This window comes from Ursus americanus, chromosome 4 (genome assembly GCF_024610735.1).
Source record: "Ursus americanus isolate L20-20 chromosome 4, mUrsAme1.1.p, whole genome shotgun sequence".
NCBI classification, from domain to species: domain Eukaryota; kingdom Metazoa; phylum Chordata; class Mammalia; order Carnivora; family Ursidae; genus Ursus; species Ursus americanus.
The window spans coordinates 21,921,757-21,942,979 of record NC_142130.1 but is presented as its reverse complement, the minus strand read 5'-3'; the positions used below and the strand labels follow the sequence as shown (position 1 = coordinate 21,942,979).

Sequence of the window (21,223 nt, the reverse complement as noted above, 5' to 3'; positions counted from 1 at the left end):
TGACCCACACTCAAAATAACTCAACTAGAACTGGTATAACTGAGATAAAACAGATATTTTCAGAGGAACAATGAACAGATTTTTTTTTTTGGTAAGTCCCTTTGAAACTTTTCTGGAGATCAAAAGTCAGTAGTTAGCCAAGATAAAAATATGATTTGGGTAAGAAAAGTGAACAAAAGGTCCAGACTGGCTTTAACCAAATGGTGAGAAACCAAACAGATACAGATCTTTGTTGACAATGTTAATCAACTGATGTAATATGCAATGATCACCATTTCTTACAGAAGCCAACTCAAAGAATCCTTTGTGATATAATACCCCTTTTAAGCAAGACATGCACAAAAGAATTTGATAAAATAGTGAAAGATTTAGAAAAAGTATCAGCCAAGACATAATAAAAGGATCTTTAGCTCAAGGAAGAGAAGATTGATGGTATAGAGATATCTTGAAATATCTGAGGGTTGAAAGAGATTGTCAGATCAGAAAAAAGAGCAAGACTCAATCAACTACGTGTTACACGCAAAAACCATATTTTATTTTATTTTTTATTTTATTTTAGATTTATTTATTTGACAGAGAGGGAGACAGCCAGTGAGAGAGGGAACACAAGCAGGGGAAGTGGGAGAGGAAGAAGCAGGCTTCCCCGTGGAGCAGGGAGCCCGATGCAGGGCTCGATCCCAGCACCCTGGGATCACGCCCTGAGCTGAAGGCAGACGCTTAACAACTGAGCCACCCAGGCGCCCCCCAAAACCATACTAAGATATAACACACTACCCCAAGCAATCTATAAATTCAAGGCAATCCCTATCAAAATCCCAGCAGTACTGTAGCAGAAATAGAAAAATCCATCCTAAAATTCATATGGAACCTCATGGGATCCTAAATAAATAGCCAAAACAGTCTTGAAAAAGACCAAAGTTGAAGGTTTCACATTTCCTAATTTCTAAACTTACTACAAAGCTACCGTAACCAATATTGTGCTACTAGAAAAAGACAGACATGTAGACCAATGGAACAGAGACCAGAAATAAATCTTCACGTATAAGGTCAAATGAGTTTTGACAAGGGTACCAAAACCATTCAATGGTAGAAAGAATAGTTTTTTCAACAAACGGTATTAGAAACCTAGATATCCATATGCAAAAGAATAAAGTTAAACTTAACCTTACTCCATATATAAAAACTAATTCAATGTGGATCAAAGACCTAAACGCAAAAGCTAAAATGATAAAACTCTTCTTTAGAAGGAAATACAGGGAAAAGTTTCATGACACTGGATTTAGCAGTGATTTCTTAAAGATGACACCAAAGGCACAAGCAACAATTAACAAAAAAAAATAGACAAACAAGACTGCATCAAAATTAAAAACTTTTGTGTACCAAAGGTCACATAAATATAATAAAAAGGCAACTCATCAAACGGAAGAAAATATTTGCAAATGATATGAGAGAAATATCCAAAACAAGGGATTAATATCCAGAATATATAGAGATCTCTTGAAACTCAACAACAAAAAACCAAACAACCTGATCAAAAAAATGAGCAAAGGACTTGGACATTTCTGTAAAGGTGTATGGATAGCCAATAAGCCCAAGAAAAGATGCTCAACATCATTAGTCATTCACAAAATGCAAATTAAAAACACAACGAGAGACCATTACACACTTATTAGAGTAGCCAAAACTAAAAAGACCATACCAAGGATGTGGAGTACCTGGAACCCTCATACAATGCTGGTAGGAGACTAAAATGGTACAACCACTTTGGAAAGCAGTTTGGAAGCTTCTTAAGATGATAAACACACATTTGCCATATTTGTCAGCCATTCCATTTCGAAGGTATTTACCCAAGAGAAATGAAAGCATATGTCCATACAAAGACTTGTACACAAATCTTTAAAACAGCTTCATCTGTAACAGCCAGAAACTGGACAGCCAGAAACACCTATCATCACTAGGTGATGTCGTACACAAATCATGGTAAAAGCATTAAACTGAAATATTACTTGGCAGTAAGAAATGAACTCTTATAACGACATAGATGAATCTTAAATAATTATGCTAAGTGAAAGAAGAACTTACTTGTTGGCTCCATTTACCTAAAATTCTAGAAAGTATAAATTATTCTATTATAACAGAAAGCCAATTGGTGGTTTTCGGGGAACAGAAGGGAGAGACTAAGTTTTCAGCAGTGAAAGGGTTAGTATCTTGATTGTAGTGATGGATTCAAGGATATATACATGTCATATTTGTATACTTTTGTACATGTGAATTTATTTAATATCAGTTATACCTTAATAAAGTATTTAAAGAAATTTGTAGGATGCAGCTAAAACAGTGCCTAGAGGAAGAAATTTACAGCTTTTTATACTACACTAGAGAATAAGAAAGGTTTAAAATGAAGGACCTATGCTTCCAATTTAACAAGCTAGAAAAAGAAAATCAAAGTAAAATCAAACTAAGTAGAAGGAAGGAAATAAGGAGCAGAAATCAATCAAGAGAAATTAAACAAAACACTAAAGAAAATTAACAAAGCCAAAACTTGGTTCTTTGAAAATATCAATAATGATATTCAATAATTTCAATGATAAACTGTTATTTAGATTGATCAAGAGAATATAAATAATATCAGCAATGAAAGATACATTACTACATACTGCAATACTTATACACATTTAAAAGAGGCTATTATGAACAATTTTATGCCAATAAATTTGACAATTTTTTAGGGGGAGGGGCAGAGGAGGAGGAAGAGAGAGAGAATCTTAAGCAGGCTCCACACCCAGTGGATCTGGGGTGTCCCGATCTTGAGACCCTGAGATCGTAACCTGAGCAGAAACCAAGAGTTGGATGCTTAATCGACAGAGCCACCCAGGCGCCCCAAATATGACAAATTAAAAGGACAAGTTCCTTGAAAAACAACTTATAAAGATGGACCCAAGATGAAACAGGACATATGAAAATCCTATATTTATTAAAGAAATTGAATCGTATCTCATTGTCTCATAAAGAAAATTCCAAGTCCATATGGTGTCAGTGGTGAATTCTAGCAAATATGAAGTACACAGGGATTAGTATCTCAAATTAGAATAGCAACGTGTTAGTTTACAAGGAAAAATATAATCCTCATTGCAAGCAGTTCAACAGACAGCAGACAGGATCGGTCTAGGATGATGCAGCAGAGGTATAAGGATACGCAAACAATTCGATTCAAGTTCTCCAGTCCCTTCAATTCTGACAGTCTAAGAGCCTCCAGTACAGATGACGAAGACATTTCCTATCACTGGGCATCAAGCTATTCAAAAAGGACCACATTGCAGGTTGTTTTTTTTTTTTTTTGCCTTTCCCCTCTGACTTTCAGAATAACTTTAAAGTTTTTTTTTTTTTTTAAGATTTTATTTATTTATTCGACAGAGATAGAGACAGCCAGCGAGAGAGGGAACACAAGCAGGGGGAGTGGGAGAGGAAGAAGCAGGCTCATAGCAGAGGAGCCTGATGTGGGGCTCGATCCCATAACGCCGGGATCACGCCCTGAGCCGAAGGCAGACGCCCAACCGCTGTGCCACCCAGGCGCCCCCAGAATAACTTTAGAAAACATACCTCTCAGCTCAGGGGTCAAAACTGCTGGCTGTTCAGACTGTCCTTTCGGTTTTAGCAGGTCTGCAAAAATTAGACCTGACAGTCTTTGCTTTAACATACCATGACATTAATACTCTGGAATTCACTCCAGATGTATGGTGTAGCTTGCTAAACATGATCCAATTCTAACTCCTGGTATGTTCTTTTTGAAAAGGGAGAAAATAGATTTTCAAAGCAAAGTAGATATTTAAGCTTAAAAAGTGACCTCATGAAAGAATCTGCAGATTTTTAAAAACAAGCCAAGAACTAGATGTGATGCTGGACAATTTATCTGAGAAAGCTGTTCTCTGGAGATTAAGTTAGAGAGTGTTTGAAGTGGCAACAGAAATGGTTCAGCATCACTCATGAAAGGTCTTATTTTCATTTAACAGGATTCCTTCTGGAAATGCCTCAGGCAATGTAGCTTGAAAGAGACACTTTAAATCCAGGTGTGCAGACACTAGATCTGGGGATATGGATGATATATAAGCTATGGCCTTAATAATGCTAAACTTTTGTGATCTTTGTTAATGATTTCCGACTTAGAGAAGCAATCTGATCTGAAGTTTAATAGCAAGAGGAACACCTTCCTTATCACTTTTTTAAAAATAAGCCTTGGTTGTTCTGATTACAAAAGGGATACATGTTCACAAATAGAAATTTAGAAAATACTAAAAGGCAAAACAAAGGAAATAAAAATCACAATCCGATCGCACAGCAGTAACTACTATTAACATTTGGAATCACACCATTTTGTGATCTTTCCATGTTACCTGCTGAAAATGTTTATTTCACCATATCTGTATTCTTCCACAACATGATTTTTCTATTAAGCAGTCCCTTCATTGCGTAGATATACTGTGACTAATTTCATCAACTATTGGAAGGCTACTGGGTGGGATATTTAAGTTGTTTTCAATTTTTTTATTAAAAAAATGCAGTCAGAAACATCTCGCATATAACACTTGGCACACGCTCTTCATGTGTTATTTCCATTGCACATAGAAATCCCTGCTTCAAAGGGTGTTGGACATTTAAAAATACATATTGCCATTTTTTGTCCTGACCAGGAAGATGGATCCACACCCCTTATCCTATAATTCTGAAATCCCAAAAACACAGAAACAAAAAAATATATTTTTTTAAACTTTTGGCACTGACAGCAAAACCCGACCTGAAGGGAAGTAAGGCAGGCTATTGATAGTCTTTATTTTTCCCACATATTATGGGGATGCTGCCCTAGACCCCATTGGAATGTTCTGTAATAACAATATATGTACCATATCATCTTTCTTTTAGCACTTCAAAGATGCCATTTTGTTGTGTGGTTTCTTTTGAGAAGCCAGCCATCAGAAACTTCTGCTTGCTCTCTCAACAACATTTTTTCATATTTTGTTTAGAGTTTATAATTGTTTAGCAGAAAGGCTGTCCAATACAGGTTACCCTGCCATTACTAGAACTGGAACTCTCTGTATTACTTCTTCAAATACTTTTTCTGTATAATCCCTACCCCTACTTTGTCCAGGACTCCAATGACAGGTGTACTTTGTTACCTGAAGTTGTTCCATTGTTCACTGCTGCTCTATTCATTTCTTTCCTGTCTTTTTTCTGTGTTTGATTTGGGATAACTGTGGTGCTGTACATTCAAGTTCACTCATCATTTCTTCTGCAAAATCCATTATGCTGCTAATCCTATCCAGTGTGCTCTTCAACTCAGACACTGGAGTTTTAATCTTTAGACGTTCTACTGACTTTATAACTTCCACATCTCTATTGAAGATGTCCAGCCTTGCTTCTAGCTTTTGGAACGTATGGAATACAATTACAATAACTTTTAATGTTCTTGTTTACTCATTCTATCACCTGTGCTATTTCTGGTTGTTTCAATGGATTCCTTTTTTTAAAGACATTTTTTTGAGCAGTTTCAGGTTCATAGCAAAACTGAGAGGAAGTTACAGAAATACTGCATACATCCTATGCTCCCACCCACGCACAGCCTCCGCCATTATCCCCATTCCCCATCAGAAGGCTACATTTGCGGGGTGCCTGGGTGGCACAGCGGTTAAGCGGCTGCCTTCGGCTCAGGGCGTGATCCCGGCGTTCTGGGATCGAGCCCCACATCGGACTCCTCCGCTGGGAGCCTGCTTCTTCCTCTCCCACTCCCTCTGCTTGTGTTCCCTCTCTCACTGGCTGTCTCTTTCTGTCAAATAAATAAATAAAATCTTAAAAAAAAAAAAAAAAGGCTACATTTGCTACAACCGATGACACATTACACTGACACATCATTATCACCCAAAGTCCACAGTTTACTTTAGGATTCACTTTTGGTGTTGTGCCTTCTATGGGTTTGGACAAATGTGTAATGATATATGTCCATCACTACAGTATTATAGAGTATTTTCATTGCCCCAAAAGTCTCTGTGTTCCATTTATTCAGCTCCCCCCCCCGCCACCCCCGGCTAGTTCCTGGCAACCACTGATGTTTTTACTGCCTCCCTGGTTTTGCCTTCTCCAGAATGTCATATAGTTGATTTTTTTTTCCTCTTTATGACTTGCATTTTTCCTGCTTTCTTGATCAAGTGCCAGACATTGTGAATTTCACCTTGTTGGGTAAAATACTTCTGTAATCCTTAACATATTCTTGAACTTTGTTCTGGGATGTGGTTAAAATACTTGGAGATAATTTGGGGCGCCTGGCTGGCTCAGCCAGAAGAGCATGTGACTCTTCATCTCAGGATCGTGAGTTCAAGCCCCATGTTGGATACACAGATTACTACCAAAAAAACCAAAAAAACAAAAAACCTTAAAAAAAATACTTGGAAATAATTTGATCTTTTTTAGGTTTTGCGTTTAAGCTTCATTAGGTGGGATCAAAACTGCGATTAGTCTAGGGTTAACTTTTCCCCCAATGCTAAGGTTCAGACGGGACTTAGTACTCAGTGCTGCCCTGTGAAGTACGCAGTGCTCCCAGCTGGCAGCATTCCTGGCTCTGTGTGACTCTGGGGCACTGCTACCTCTAATCCTTTTGCGTGGTTCTTCTTCTGGCCTCAAGTGTACTATTTCCTCACACAGTGGACAGTATTCAACTCTGGGCAGCTCTCTCCTGTCCATACTCTGTTCTGCAAACTCTAGCCACCTTCCTCCCCTGGACTCCAGCTCTGTCTCCTCAACTCTGAGAGACTGGTGAGCTCTGCCTCGGTTTCCCCTCCCTGTGCCTGGGAGTGGAAACTTTCTCCTGGCAGTACACTAGGGACAAGCCTAGGGCTTACATTATTTGTTTCTCATCTCTCAGGAGTCACACTCCCTCACTGCTTGAGGTTTACTGTCTTGACCTCAAGACCTCACTGTTTTATATATGTCGCCCACGTTTCCCCAAGAAACTCCAAATGAATCCTGTCAGAAGTTGAAGTCCCTGTATTACCTTCAAAAATCAAATCTACAATCAAAAAAATTCTCAATTCTAAAACCTATCTGGTCAGAGGGATTTGGTAAGGGACTGCAGATTGTAGCACCCCCACTGGTAATGCATAAAGGGTCTGTCTCTTCACATCCTTATCAATATAAATGCATACATATTTTGAAATGTATGACAGTTTACTGTGTATTTTTAAAAAGTTGTTAGTTTAGTAAGTTTAAAAAATGGCATCATATTGCTGTTAAAATTTCTATTTCTTTGATCACTGGCAAAGTTGAACATTTTTCACATTTCATTGAACAACATTATTTTTAAATGTCATTTGCCCACATTCCTATCAAGACCTCAGCTCCACATAAAGACTAGAAACACTCTTTGGGTACTATTGTTATCCTCTGGTCTCCTGGACACAAGCCTTTTCTGGATCAGAGGGAAGTGAGCCAATTTCCAGGATTAAGCATCTGATTTTTAAACCATGCTGGCAGCTGTGACGACAGAGCTGTTCATAGTGATGTGGCTGTCTATCCATTTTCCACAATCACAGTACACGGATCATAGCAGTCCCATTTCAAAATCTTCAATGTTGCTTACTACTTTAAGAATAAAAAGTAAACTCTTCACCAGACCTTCCCGGCTCCTCAGGACATGGTCCTGCCTATCTCTTCAACCTCATTCCTTGCCACGCCCCCTTTAGTTTCTATGTTCCAGACACTGAGATTTTTTTTCAGTTCCTTGAACAAGTGACTCCTCTCCTCAGTTCTCTGTGCTTACTGTTTTCTTGTTTGGAATAGTCTTCACATGGCTGGTACCTTCCTACCTTGCAGATTTTAGCTTAACTACCACCTCTGCAGATGGAGATTTCCTGACCATCCTCCAAGGCAGGTTTCCCCTCATGTTATTCTTTCCATAATGTTCTATTCTTCGCCCTGATAGCACTCACAACCTATCACAATTTGGAATTACAAATCTGATATAGTTTGTTTACAATTTATTGTCTAGCTCTCTTTCTAGATGGTAAGTTACATAATCGTAGGAAATATATTTTGTTTTTGGGGGGGGTTCTTCAATAATGTATACTTAGTCCCAAGAATATAGTATTTGGCCCAAATACTAGGGTGTAATAGTAAGAGTATTGGAAAATGGGCAAAAGTCTCTTCAAAAAGATTTGTTTAAATTAGAATCACTTGTCACCTCTCTGCACTTCTAAGATACATTAACCCTCACTTAAGTTGTAAATTTAAGTTATAAGATATCCTTTTGAGAAATGCTATCCCAAATACTGAAATTTCACTGTTTAGCATTTAATTTTCATCTAACTTGTTTATAACGGGGAACTAACACTCTTTAAAAATGGACAAATGAACCAAGGCATTACCAGTGTTCCAGTTTCATTAAACAGCTTCTAAACCAAATCTCTAATTTACAGTGGGAATCCAAACTAAATAAGCAATGGACAACGGTTAATAGAAAACTACGACCCGTGAGCACAAATGTCATTTATTGAATAATTTCTTAGAATTATAAATATTTCCCCCTGACGTTATTTATAAATCTACTCCACAAGATAAAACATTTTCTTAGACAACGCTAAAAATCAAACAATAAAACCAGCTCCAAGCACCAAGAAAACTATCAGCTTATTTCATTTAATTCTTTCCTGTTCTATTAAAAGATGAAGTGGCTATGTTTTTTCTTCAATCCCCTTCTCCTCAGATATTTACCTCTTACTGAAAAAAAAAAATCTGACTAATGTAGCTGCCTCTCCACCAACAAGAGATGATTTAGCCAACTCTGAAGCTATCAAGCAATAGATTATAAAACTTTCTAATGAGTCTCTAAATGCTCTTGTTTTTTGAAGTTTTTTTTATTTGAAGATTTTATTTATTTGAGAGACAGAGAGAGCATGAGCCGGGGGAGGGGCAAAGGGAGAGGGAGAAGCAGACTCCCCAGCTGAGCAGGGAGCCCAATGTGGGGCTCAACCCCAGGACCCTGGGATCATGACCTGAGCTAAAGGCGGACGCTTAACCGACTGAGCCACCCAGGCGCCCCTCGTTTTTTTAAAGTTTTAAAAGGAACAACAACTTGAATGTTGCTGGCGCACAAAAGGTGTTAGCTTAGGGATAACCTGGGTGGCTTGGTCGGTTGAGCGTCTGACTCTTGATTTCGGCTCAGGTCATGATCTCAGGGTCTGGGATCAAGCCCTGCATTTGGCTCCATGCTCAGTGGGGAGTCTGCTTGAGGATTCTCTCTCCCTCACCCTCCACCCCTTCCCCCACTCGCGTGCTCTCTCTCTAAAATAAATAAATCTAAAGCAAAAAGTGTTAGCTTAATACCAGCTCTCAAGAATTCTAAGCCCTGTTAATAATATGTTAAAGCTACAATCTAGTAAATCTTCAATTATGTTTCCTTGAATTTACAGCATGTTGCCTGTTGATCAACAATTATTTTAAAAATGAATAGCAAGTTAATTTCTTCTATTGCTCACCAGTGCTAATGAAGATGGTTATTTGCTACTGTGAATTTAATAAAGATATAAGCAAATAAAATTTCATAACCCAAGAAAACTATATATCGTATATTATATGGGAATAACATTTGTTGAGAAAATACAGAATGGTAAGTACTTCAGCTGAAATTAATTTCTCCAATGTAGTTCATCTGTGGATAATACATACTGAAAGCAAACTAGAGAATCAGACAGACTTGCAAGGTCTACTTATGGATTAAACATTTCGGATTGAGCTGCTGCAAACCTGAGGCAGAGAGAGGAGCTAAGGAAGGAAAGAAAGAAACTTGAGTCATTTTTCCCGCTCATAAGGAATAAAAGTAGTTATTCCAGAGGAGAGCAGGCTTTCTGGGGGAATAACTCCCATCACGTCTGTGCAGACATGCTGTTGGGAGGCAACTACTCTGTCAGAGTTATTGCTTATATATACTGACCAGTTGTGCAAAACAGAAATGAGGTAAGGAGCAGCAAGAAGACAGATCTTCTCCACCAAAACCACAGTTTTGAGATAACTGTTGCGTCTTGTTGAGCTGGAGTCAGAAACTGAACAAGAAAAAAAATCACAAGTCTTGGGAAAGAATGAAACAGAAAGCGAGTTGACTGAAGGATCATGTTACAGAGGCAGTGAGAGGGTTTGAAATGCACTCAGTATCTCCTGGGAGTAGAGAGCAACAAGTAGGAGCGGACAGGCAATCTCAGCTCGAGTCTGGAGTCACGGGAGCCCTCAGCTCTGTTTTCCTCCATGCACTGGCTAGGAACTTCATGACCAGGGTTGATAGATTTTTCAAAGGAAATTAAGTGAACAAAGGAGAACTTTCTTTTCTTTTCTTTCTCTTTTTTTTTTTAAGATTTTATTTATTTATTAGAGAGAGAGCGAGCGAGGACGAGTGGGGGGTGGGGAGAGGGAGAAGCATCCCCAATGAGCAGGAACCCAATGCTCAATCCCAAGACCCTGGGATCATGACCTGAACTGAAGGCAGATGCTCAACTGACTGAGCCACCCAGGCCCCAGAGTAGAATTTTCATGAAATAAAATTTAATAAAAGCCATCATATACAAAATTAGTATTTTCATTTTAAATTTTTTTATAATTAAAAATGTAATGGCTCACACATGGTAAGAAATCTTAATTAGCACAGCCAATATGGTATGGATGTATTTTAAAAATCAGTCTTACCAGGTTTCAAAAAAGCCAGAATGCTAAAAATAGAATAGGCTGGAGGCAGGAAAACTGGGGGTGATGATGGTCCTACACAAATTAAGTTCAAATACTGACCTCCCTTCTCTGAGCTACATATAGTTTCTTCAGCTGTAAAATAGGGAATATATCACCCTCAAAAAATTGTGAAGATTAGCATAAACACATCTATAGTATATATTTGATAAATTTCATTTTCTCTTTCCTTCTTGTGTTACCAATCCACTAGATCTTTTTACAATGTCTTAGTAACAAAAATAAGAGACACAGACAGCTAGAAGAAAATCATACTTCATATGATTCGAGAATCACTGCTTCATTATTAGGAAGTATCAAAGATTTCCAAGAGGATCTCACCAGTAATCTTACTGGAGTTTCCTAAACAATGAAAAGGTTGAGTCATCTCGCCTCCCTTCCAGAATGGGATAGCCTCAGATAGCTTCAGAAATAAAGCTGCCTTTGACATGTAGGTCCAATTTCAAGATAATTCCCTTTTTCTAGGTGCTCTGAGAGAAGGCAGGAAGAAAGTCAGTGAAATAGATTACTCTCTCTCTTCACTGTACGAGGTGTGTGGATGTGCACACAAGGCAACCAGTGTAGTATAAATGGCTTCAAAATTCAACACCCATTTAGGAACAAATTCTCAGCCAAACACAGAATAAAAAAAGGACTTCCTAAACATGATATAAAGGTTACACACACAAAGTCTGTGATTAACATCACACTTAATGATGAAAAACTGAACACTTTCGGCTAAGATCAGTTTATCAGGTTTATTCTCACCATTCCTACTCAACACTATACTGAAGGTCAATGCAATAAGGCAAAAAATAAAAGGCATAAGATTGAAAAGGAAGAAATAAAAGTCTTTATTTGCATATGATATGATTGTCTATGTAGAAAATACCAAAGAACTTATTAAAAAAAAATACTTGTACTAACTAGTAAGATTTATAAGATCACTGGTCACTGGATACAGGTCAATCTACAAAAATAAGTTGCATTTCTATATTCTACCAATGAACAATTAGAAAGCAAAATGTAAAACAGTAAAATATATAATACATCAAAGGTTATTACATGCTTAGAAAGAAATCCTCGAAACAAAACAGGTAAGATTTACATGCCAAAAACTATAAAACACTGGTGAAACAAATAGAAAGACTGAAATAAATTGATAGATATACCATGTTGATGGACTGGAAGACTCTCTCTCTCTCTCCCGCTCTCTCTCTCTCTATATATATATATATTTAAGATTTTATTTATTTATTTGACAGAGAGAGAGAGACAACCAGTGAGAAAGGGAACACAAGCAGGGGGAGTGGGGAGGAAGAAGCAGGCTCCCAGCAGAGAAGGGAGCCCAATGCGGAGCTCAATCCCAGGACCCTGGGATCAGGCTCTGAGCCGAAGGCAGATGCTTAACGACTGAGCCACCCAGGAGCCCCATGGAAGACTCAATATTGTTAAAATATCAACTCTCCCCAAATCGATCAATCAACAGATCTAATACAATCCTAATAAAATCCCAGCATGATTTTTTTGTAGAAATTGAGAAGCTGATTTTAAAATTTATATGGAAAAAGCAAAGGAATCAGAATAGTCAAATGTTAGTAAGAAGAACAAAGTTGGAGGACTCATACTACCTGATATTCGCATTTACTATAAAACCATAGTATTGGAGAAAGGATAGATATATAGACCACTGAAAGAACAGAAAGTCAAGAAACAGACCTACACATACATAGTCAATGGATTTTTGACTAAGGTACAAACGCAATTCAATGGATATCCACATGCAAAAGAATGAACTCCAATCCTTATCTTGTACCCTATTAAAAATGAACTCAAAATGGATCTGTGGTTGCCAGGGATTGAGACTGGGGGAAAGGTTGACTACAAAGAGATATGGGAGACATTGGAGAGTAGGTGATAATACTAGATCTTGGTCGTAAAGGTGATTGTCAAAACTCGTGGAAGGTAGATTTTACTGTTTGTAAATTACGTATTAAAATACGTAATTATATGCATAAAACAATTTTATTTTTTTAAAAAGGAAAAAAAAGTCTATTTTAGCTGCTCAGGACTACCTAGAAAGAAAGAAAAATTTAATTGGTAATATCCAAGCAGGGGCACCTGGGTGGCACAGCAGTTAAGCGTCTGCCTTCGGCTCAGGGCGTGATCCCAGCGTTATGGGATCGAGCCCCACATCAGGCCCCTCTGCTATGAGCCTGCTTCTTCCTCTCCCACTCCCCCTGCTTGTGTTCCCGCTCTCGCTGGCTGTCTCTATCTCTGTTGAATAAATAAATAAAAAATCTTTAAAAAAAATTGGTAATATCCAAGCAATCATATGCATACAATCACAAGTTGGTTTATAAATAGGATATAACTGAAAGACAGAAAAAAACTAAAATGCCCAAGATGCGACTTAAGAATTTGCATAAATAATGGTTCCCCCATCAGCATTTGGATTCAGCTTGGAAACATGGTGGAAATCACAAGACCTGTCTTTCCTTCCTTAAATGCAAACAAGGAAGCATTCTGGATGACTAGTTAATAAAATTTTCAATCTGAACCACACTGAACATCTTTACTCAAAATGTCCTGCCAAAGTCTCTAAATTCAACAATGAATTCTCTTATTCCCAAGTCTGTTCTTTGTTTACTATTTCCTACCTCAGTAAATGGTACCATCACCCATCAGTTGTTCAAGTAAGAAATCAATACTATTTTTGACTCTTCCCTTTGTCTTAACTGCTCCATCCAACAAATTTATTTATCACCAAGTCCCGATAGTTCTCTCTCTCAATTAAATGCTGTGAAGCAGAAAAGAGCACAGAACTGGAAGCTGAATGTGACTGGAGGAGAGGGTGAAAAGAGCGTGGTCTGAGATGCAGGTGGTGAGGCAGGAACCGTAAGAATTATTCTGATGTTTGTGTCCATCTCAAACATGTCTCAAATATGTAGTACTTTCTCCATCCCAACTTCTATCATTCTAGTACAAATTACCACTTCTTTCCTCTAAATTACTTCAATATTCTTGGGTCTCCCTACATCCGTTCTTGCTTCCCTTTCAATTCATTTTCTGCACTGCAGTTAGAGTGTTCTAAGAATGCCACTCTGGGAAAAAATGCTATTCTGATCAGATATTATTCCTTCCTTAAAACCCCTCAATATCCTCCCTGTTTCTTTTTTTTTTTTTTTTTAAGATTTTATTTATTTGACAGAGTGAGCAAGTATAAGCAGGGGGAGTAGCAGAGGAAGAGGGAGAAGCTGGTTCCCCACTGCGCAGGGAGCCCTACATGGAGCTCAATCCCTGGACCCTGGGGTCATGACCTGAGCCGCAGGCAGACACTTAACCAACTAAGCCACCTAGGTGCACCATATCTTCCCTGCTTCTCTGGTACAATCATCAAAGCAGTTAATATGATTCCTGTTTACCACAGGAGCCTCACCTTATACTGCTCACTCTCTCATATTCTTGATCCAATCATGCTCAACGTCTAGCTTCACAGCAGAGATGCTATGTTTGTTCTATCTGTATTGTTCCCTTGGCCTAGAGTATCCCTCATTCTACCAACCATTGCACCTAAATTTGTCTAGCTTACTTTCCCTTTTCCTTCAGGGGCAGCTAACATGGCACTTCCAGGAAGCCTTCCATGATTTCCATTGTTGATTAAGTACACTCATTATCTGCTCTTACAGCATAGTTCATCTGCAAATATTTGTGGCATAATAAAAATATATATATATCTCATCTTTGTCCCTGGTTTCTGGTACATAGCTCCTTAAACTCTTGGAATCTCTGGAGTAAGAAGAGTACCTTCTGTATGCTAGTGAGATGACTGGCATCTCTAGACCCCTACACAGCTTCAGGTTGGGGATTAGTCATTAGAAAGATCAGGCCATGCTTAGAGGGTGGGAACTTTCAGCTTTACCATCCTCTGTCCTGCATCCCCATCCCCAACTTCTGGGGAGGGGAGAGGGGCTAGAGATTGAGTTTAATCACCAATGGCCAATGATTTAATCAATTATGCCTACATAATAAGACCTCTACAGAAACCTTGAAGTGACCAGGTTCAAGATTTTGAGTTGGTGAACATATGGAGGTCCTGGGAAGGTAGGGTGCCAGGAGAGGACATGGAAACACCCTTCTCGCCTCCATACCTTGTCCTGTGCATTTTTCCCATTTGGCTGTTCCTGAGTTGGATCCTTTAATAAAAAGGTAAATGTAAAGCATTTTCCTAAGTTCTAGGATTTGCCTAGTGAATTACTGAACTACAGGGGGGTTGATCACAGGAACCTCTGAATCTGCTGAGTCAGACAGAGGGTGGGTAACTGGGGCATTCCATTTGTAACTGGTGTTTTTAGTAAGAGCAGTCTTGTGTGAATGAATCCTTAAACCTGTGGAACCTGATGCTAACTCCTCGTAGTGTTGAAAGTGAATTACTGGACACCTAGCTGGTGTCCAGAATATTGGCAGAATTAGTGTCAGATCTGGTGCTGGAAAAGATACCACATATTTGGTGTCAGAAAGAACTGAAGAATACTAATTCAAAATCGTTTGCAACTTCACTGGTTATATCCTCCACAAGTCAAAATGTCTTGTCTACCACTGTATCCCTGGCACTTGGCACAGTGCCTGGCATACTGTTCCATACACACTGGATGAATAGAAATGAATGCCTACCACCAGAGTATAAAAGTTCTCAACTGTTATCTGGGAGAAGCTAAGCCAAAGTTTTTTTCTGGGTCTACTTCTAAAACAGCACTGAAAGCTGATGAAATAGAGAAAATCAACAGGTTCAACTTTTCACAAAGTGATGTTAAGGCCAACTACAGGATAGGGGGCACAGAGGAAGGAGCAAGAATGTGACACTTCTCCTCACTGTCAGGAGGAAATAAACTGAGAACAGAATAATGATCAGGTCATAGCAGCTAGCAACTGCTTCTCCTCCACACTGGGCCCCTCGTGTTGTCAAGTTCTGTTCTCCCAAAAGTTATTACGCAGTAGAGTTCAACTGCACTACTGCCTGCTTAAGAAGAAGAAAAAAAAGGCTGTAAAATGAACAAAACTTGTATCTCCTCCATGAGTCAATTCCAAAGGCGATGGAGATTTCTCAAATGAACACTACTGAATGATGTTCTTTGAAGAAAGGTACCCAGCTGAGGAAACCATGTACAGAGCACGTGCGTACTTAACCTTGTCCACTGGCGCCACTTAAGAGTGACAGCTCTGCACTCCTCAGCACACAGGGACTGTGAGGACTACAGCATTTGTACTTGCTGACCTCTTACTTGATCAAAGGACCTTCAGCCGACTCATGGGTGTACATCTCCTCTGTTCAACTAGATCTTAACTTTTCAAGGGCAGAAAATGTCTTCTCTTGCTCCTAAATCCCCGTTTCTCAATGTGGGGCAAAGAGGAGAAGCTCTTCAAATACTGAATAGGGCTGAACAGATGATGCCACGCACTGGATACCCATGAGATAAATTTGTGGAGGCCTACAAGAAAAATGAGGCCAGGCCTGGAAGACATTGGTAAGAAAAGACTAACTCCATCTTGCCATGAAAACAAGTCTTACCTGGGATGGGGCTGTCTTCCCCTTCTTAACTTCAGATGAATTTTCACTTAATTTCCCTGCTTTGTTACTTGAGCTGCATTTGTAGCATGTCCATCTCGTCTGCCCCTCAGTCTCTATGGTGCACTCTTTGTTTTGCAGACAGAATGAGTGATACAAATGGCCACAGCTGCAAAATGAAGGCAACCAATTTTCTCATCATAAAATCCACAAACATATGCTATGTTAGAGTGTATTTATAAGTGATAAAGATTTCCAATAAGCTGGAATGCACTGACTGTTGTATAATTAAGAAGAAAGGAAATTTACTTGTTGTCCTCTCTTGAAATCTGGACTCACATATTTGTACACTTAAGTTGTGAGTAGGAACAGAATCACAGTACCCTGACTACAAACCACCTGGGAGATGACTTGAACTTCTGTTCATTTCTCAAACTATAAAATATTTTTAGATAGGATAAAAAATGCAATTGGGGAAAATCATAATGATTTAAGTAGCTTGATGACAACATGAGTGGTCTGCCTCATCAAATCCGAGGCAACAGTAGTGATTTGATTAAGTATTTATGAAAATGTCAGGGCTACAGTAAGTTCTTACACTATTCGTAAGAAGAAAGTCCCTGTTGATTACTAAATGAGCCTCCCAGAAGCGAGTGTTGAATATAATTCTCAGTCATCTATACTGATTCCTCCTCATTTCTCCAACCTGAAATGTTGGACCACCTCAGAAGTCAACTCTATTCTACAGTCTTTCTCTACTTTTTCTCTTCTATAGCTCTGCTTTGTTCCTTTGGTGATTACCTCCCGTTCCACAGCTTTAAGATACCACCCACATGAGGATGGGATGTCTTATAGGCTTCTTAACTTTAACACATGTTAAACCAAATTCTTGATTTCCACCCTGCTCTACCCACACTGCATGGCTCTCATCCAACCTTCCACATCTCAGTAAAAAACAACTAAATTCTTCCAGTTGCTCAGGCCAAAAACTTTGGCATCATCCTTGACCACTCTCTTTCACACATCACATCCAATCTATAAAGAAATCTTATCAGCTCTACCTTCAAAATATATCCAGAATCCTTCCACTTCTTACTTCATTACTACCCCCTTGGGCCATCTCTCACTTGGATTACTATAATAACCTAACTGGTCTCCCTGATTTCACCCTTGACCTTCTGTAGTCCATTCTCAACAGCAAAGTGATCCTTAAGACATAGGCCAGATCATGTCAAACCTATCCTCAAACATCCAATGGCTTCTCATCTCAGAGTAGAACTTTAACTCTTTATAATGACCCAGTTCCTACATGATTTGGCCTGTTCTTCCTCTGAGGCCATCTCTTACCATCTTCCCTTCCCTTTACTCTGCTCTGCCAACACAAGCCTACTCACCCACTCCTCCTCAAGTTCACCAACTATGCTCCAGCTTCATGGTTTCTGCATTTGCTGGTTCTCTGCCTGGGGCACTCTCTCCCTGATACTGCACGGCCACTTCCCTTAGGTCTTTATTCAAATGTCACTAAACTAGTGATACTTTCCCTAATCGTTCTCTGGAAATTAGTAGCTCCCAACATTCCTTTACACCATATTTTATTTTATTCATGGTAATTACTTTTTTTTAAAAGATTTTATTTATTTATTCGACAGAGATAGAGACAGCCAGCGAGAGAGGGAACACAAGCAGGGGGAGTGGGAGAGGAAGAAGCAGGCTCATAGCAGAGGAGCCTGATGTGGGGCTCGATCCCGGAACGCAGGTCTCACCCTGAGCCAAAGGCAGATGCTTAACCGCTGTACCACCCAGGTGCCCCGGTAATTATTACATTTTTATTAAGTTTTAAACTGTCTGTTATTAAGTCACCTTATCAGTGATGCTTTCCTCGATCACGCTATGTAACATTTCTTCCCCCACCAAACACTGTTCTCACTTAACATGTCTTATTTTTTCCACCATAGTCACCAGCAGGCATTTTACTTGTTTGTCTGCCCTTATCACTAGAATGTAAACTCCATGAGAACAGATCCTTTGCTCTGTTCATGCTTTACCTTACTCCCTTTGAACAGCGCTTGGCATAAAGTATGAGCTCAATAAATACGTGTTGAATGAGTGGACTCTTTGTGTATGAGAACTTCTTCCCCTTCCAACCATCAAATCTATCAATCTTCCTGTGTCTATAATAATAGTAGCCATAACACTTACACAGTGTTTACTCTATGTCAGCATGATTACAGGTGTCTTATGTAATTTATCTCCTTTAATCTTCACAAAACCCTAAGGAAATGTATCATTATTATCCCAACTTACAGATTAGGAAACTAAGATGTAAAGAGATTAAATAACATGTCCAAAGTCTCACAGGTAGTAAGTGGTAGAATCAGGATTTGAACTCAAAAAGTTTGGCTCTAGAGTCCATCTTATATTGTCTCCACCCATATATTCTCCCAACCCCTACGCAGAATGTTAAGGTCTATGACAGGAACTTTGCCTTGTTTTGTTCACTGCTAGAATGATTGCCTAGGGCTGTGTATCCACGTGTATCCTTGCCTGGTAATACCATACATGTCACACACCATATGTATGACATTTCGTTTCTCTTGCTTACCTGAAGACAATGATTTCATCAGCCATTTCTTGGCGTCTCTTGTACTGCTGCAAACATATAGAGCAGTAATCCTGCTTGGGATTCAGTCCTCTGGTGACTGAAGCTCTCAGGTTACACAATGACCAATGGAGGTCTTGGTTTAGAAGGCTAGTAGTTGTTTCCAGCAGTGTCTATGAAAGACCAAAACAACAAATACACACACACAGGAATGGCGTGAGGGGGTGAGGGAGGAATAGCACTACTGAGTTTTCAGCCACAAACAACTGAAGTTAGAAAATACTATGAAAGCATAACATTGATAAAACAAACACCAAGTACTCCCAAACTTAAGGGGTTAACTTTGATGTGCAAGGAACGACAACTGCATACATTAAGAGTCTCAAAATATTTATTAAAAGGCTGTCATTAGTTTCTACTGAGAAATGTGTGCTCTGCCATTCTGTGGCTTAATTCAGTACTGATGACTTTCTAATGACTAGATAAACCCAAACCTATTTATTTATGACATTTCTATAATAAGTTCCCTCTGAATGACTCAAAGCGTTAACAACCAACCAAAAAATCCCAGCTTTTTTTTTTTTTTAATAGAAACTGCATCTGTGGCAATATTTCAAATAACCTTTCACTGAAAAGCTAATGGCCATTACTCAGTTTTCATCTCTCTTGGGCAGAGGGATCACATTTTCCTGATCAGCACTTACAAATCATTTGAATCTACTTAAGACTGTGACATCTGTAAGTCACACAAAGACATTTTCGTAGCTATCACATTAAATCATTTTAAGGCTCTGTCCGCTTGTAAAGTATTGTTTTCATACTCTATCTAATTCTCAATATTCGTATATACCATTTAGATGTGCAGTCCCAAAGGGGAAGACATACTGCCCATCCTCCTTGCTAGTTCTTTATCTGTAAAGCAGAATTTTTAGGTCTAACGGTCTTACCATTCTAATTCTTTCCAATCAACCCCATCTTTTCCTCCTCTTCAAAAAGTCTGCAAAACCTTCCTGCCTTGCCCTCAGCTTCCCTTCTGCCAGCATGGAGTCCGTGCCTGCAAGGGTGTCTGTTTCACTGGGTACACTGAGCAAAACTGTAGTTAACACCCTAAGAAAAGCTCTGTCACCTCCAATTTTTCTTTTCTTCTCTTGGATTATTAAAAAAGCAGATACTGTATCTAACATGCCTAAATGGTGCTTTTCCTAGGTGGCTTCATGAGTCACTTTGAAGTATTCTAAGAAAAAAAATCTGTATACCATGCTGGCTCCTATTGAGAATTAATGCTAGAGACAGTTCTGAGTTAAAGGAAAACCAATGACCATTTTTGGTTAGTGGCAATTATCTGTTTTAGAATGTTTAAAAGAAAAGGATTATTGTTATTTATTTATTTTTTTTTTTTTGCAATTTTCTATACTCATGCTGACTCTTTGTTTTCATGGGTTACAGCTTTGCATTAAATTATTTTTCCGGAAAATTTATCACACTTTTCATTTGGAAAAAAAGAACTATTCCATTACTAATGAATCAAATGAATCCAAATTTGATGCATTTCCACATTCTAGAATATCTATGTGTATGTGTATATGTGTGTGTGTATATATGTGTGTATCTATTTGTATAATATATATATTAATTAAGGCCAAGAGATTTAAAAACTTTTTGAAAAGTGTACACTTCAACCTACCAAACTTCCATTAAATAGATAGGAATTTTTAAAGAAAAACTATAGGTGCAAAGAAAAAAGAAACAGCTTCTTTTTACCTTAATACAGCCTTAGAAATAGAAAGTAGCTTACTTGTTCATAGTTAAAGGTATCCAACATTCCCAGAATAAGTCCCTGGATTTCTCCAAGTTTTCCTTTTCCATAAACTGGATCCTAATTAGAAAAAAGTTGCAAAAATTTGTAATTCTGTGCTTGGTACTTTAAGATTACTTTACTAAATAAGTTATCTGAAAATGCCGAATACTCAAATACTTTTCTATAGTCACAAAGTATTCTTCTATCAACCTTTCACTGGAAATGCATATTGGTTTTCCTCTGGCCATCTATTTTGAAAAGATAAATAAAATTTAAGTGATATAAGCCCCTTACTTAACATCTTTATTGCAAGTCTCATTAAAGTTCACCCTGGTTTTCTTTGGGCAAGAAGCTTCCTATCCTTCATATTAAACATCACCTGCCCCTTATCTGCTACATTAAAACCAGCGTTCACCTGAATACCCGAACCTGTCCAACAACCCTTCCTGTGACCCACATTTGGCCACCTTTGGCCCCTACCAACTAAATCACTTCAGTTTAGGAGACA

At 38.6% G+C, this 21,223-nt stretch overlaps 1 protein-coding gene across 7 annotated transcripts in view; it reads right to left on the bottom strand.

The window, feature by feature from the left end:
• VPS8 (VPS8 subunit of CORVET complex) overlaps positions 1 to 21,223 on the bottom strand; it is a 245,956-nt gene that overhangs the window by 29,755 nt on the left and 194,978 nt on the right. For all 7 annotated transcript variants that reach the window (XM_087861466.1, XM_087861467.1, XM_087861468.1 and 4 more), the window contains 3 exons: positions 20,713 to 20,793; positions 18,921 to 19,090; positions 16,322 to 16,487 (listed from right to left, as the gene is read on the bottom strand). In XM_087861466.1, coding sequence (XP_087717592.1) covers positions 16,322 to 16,487; positions 18,921 to 19,090; positions 20,713 to 20,793 — 417 coding nt within the window. The remainder of the gene's footprint in view (positions 1 to 16,321; positions 16,488 to 18,920; positions 19,091 to 20,712; positions 20,794 to 21,223) is intronic.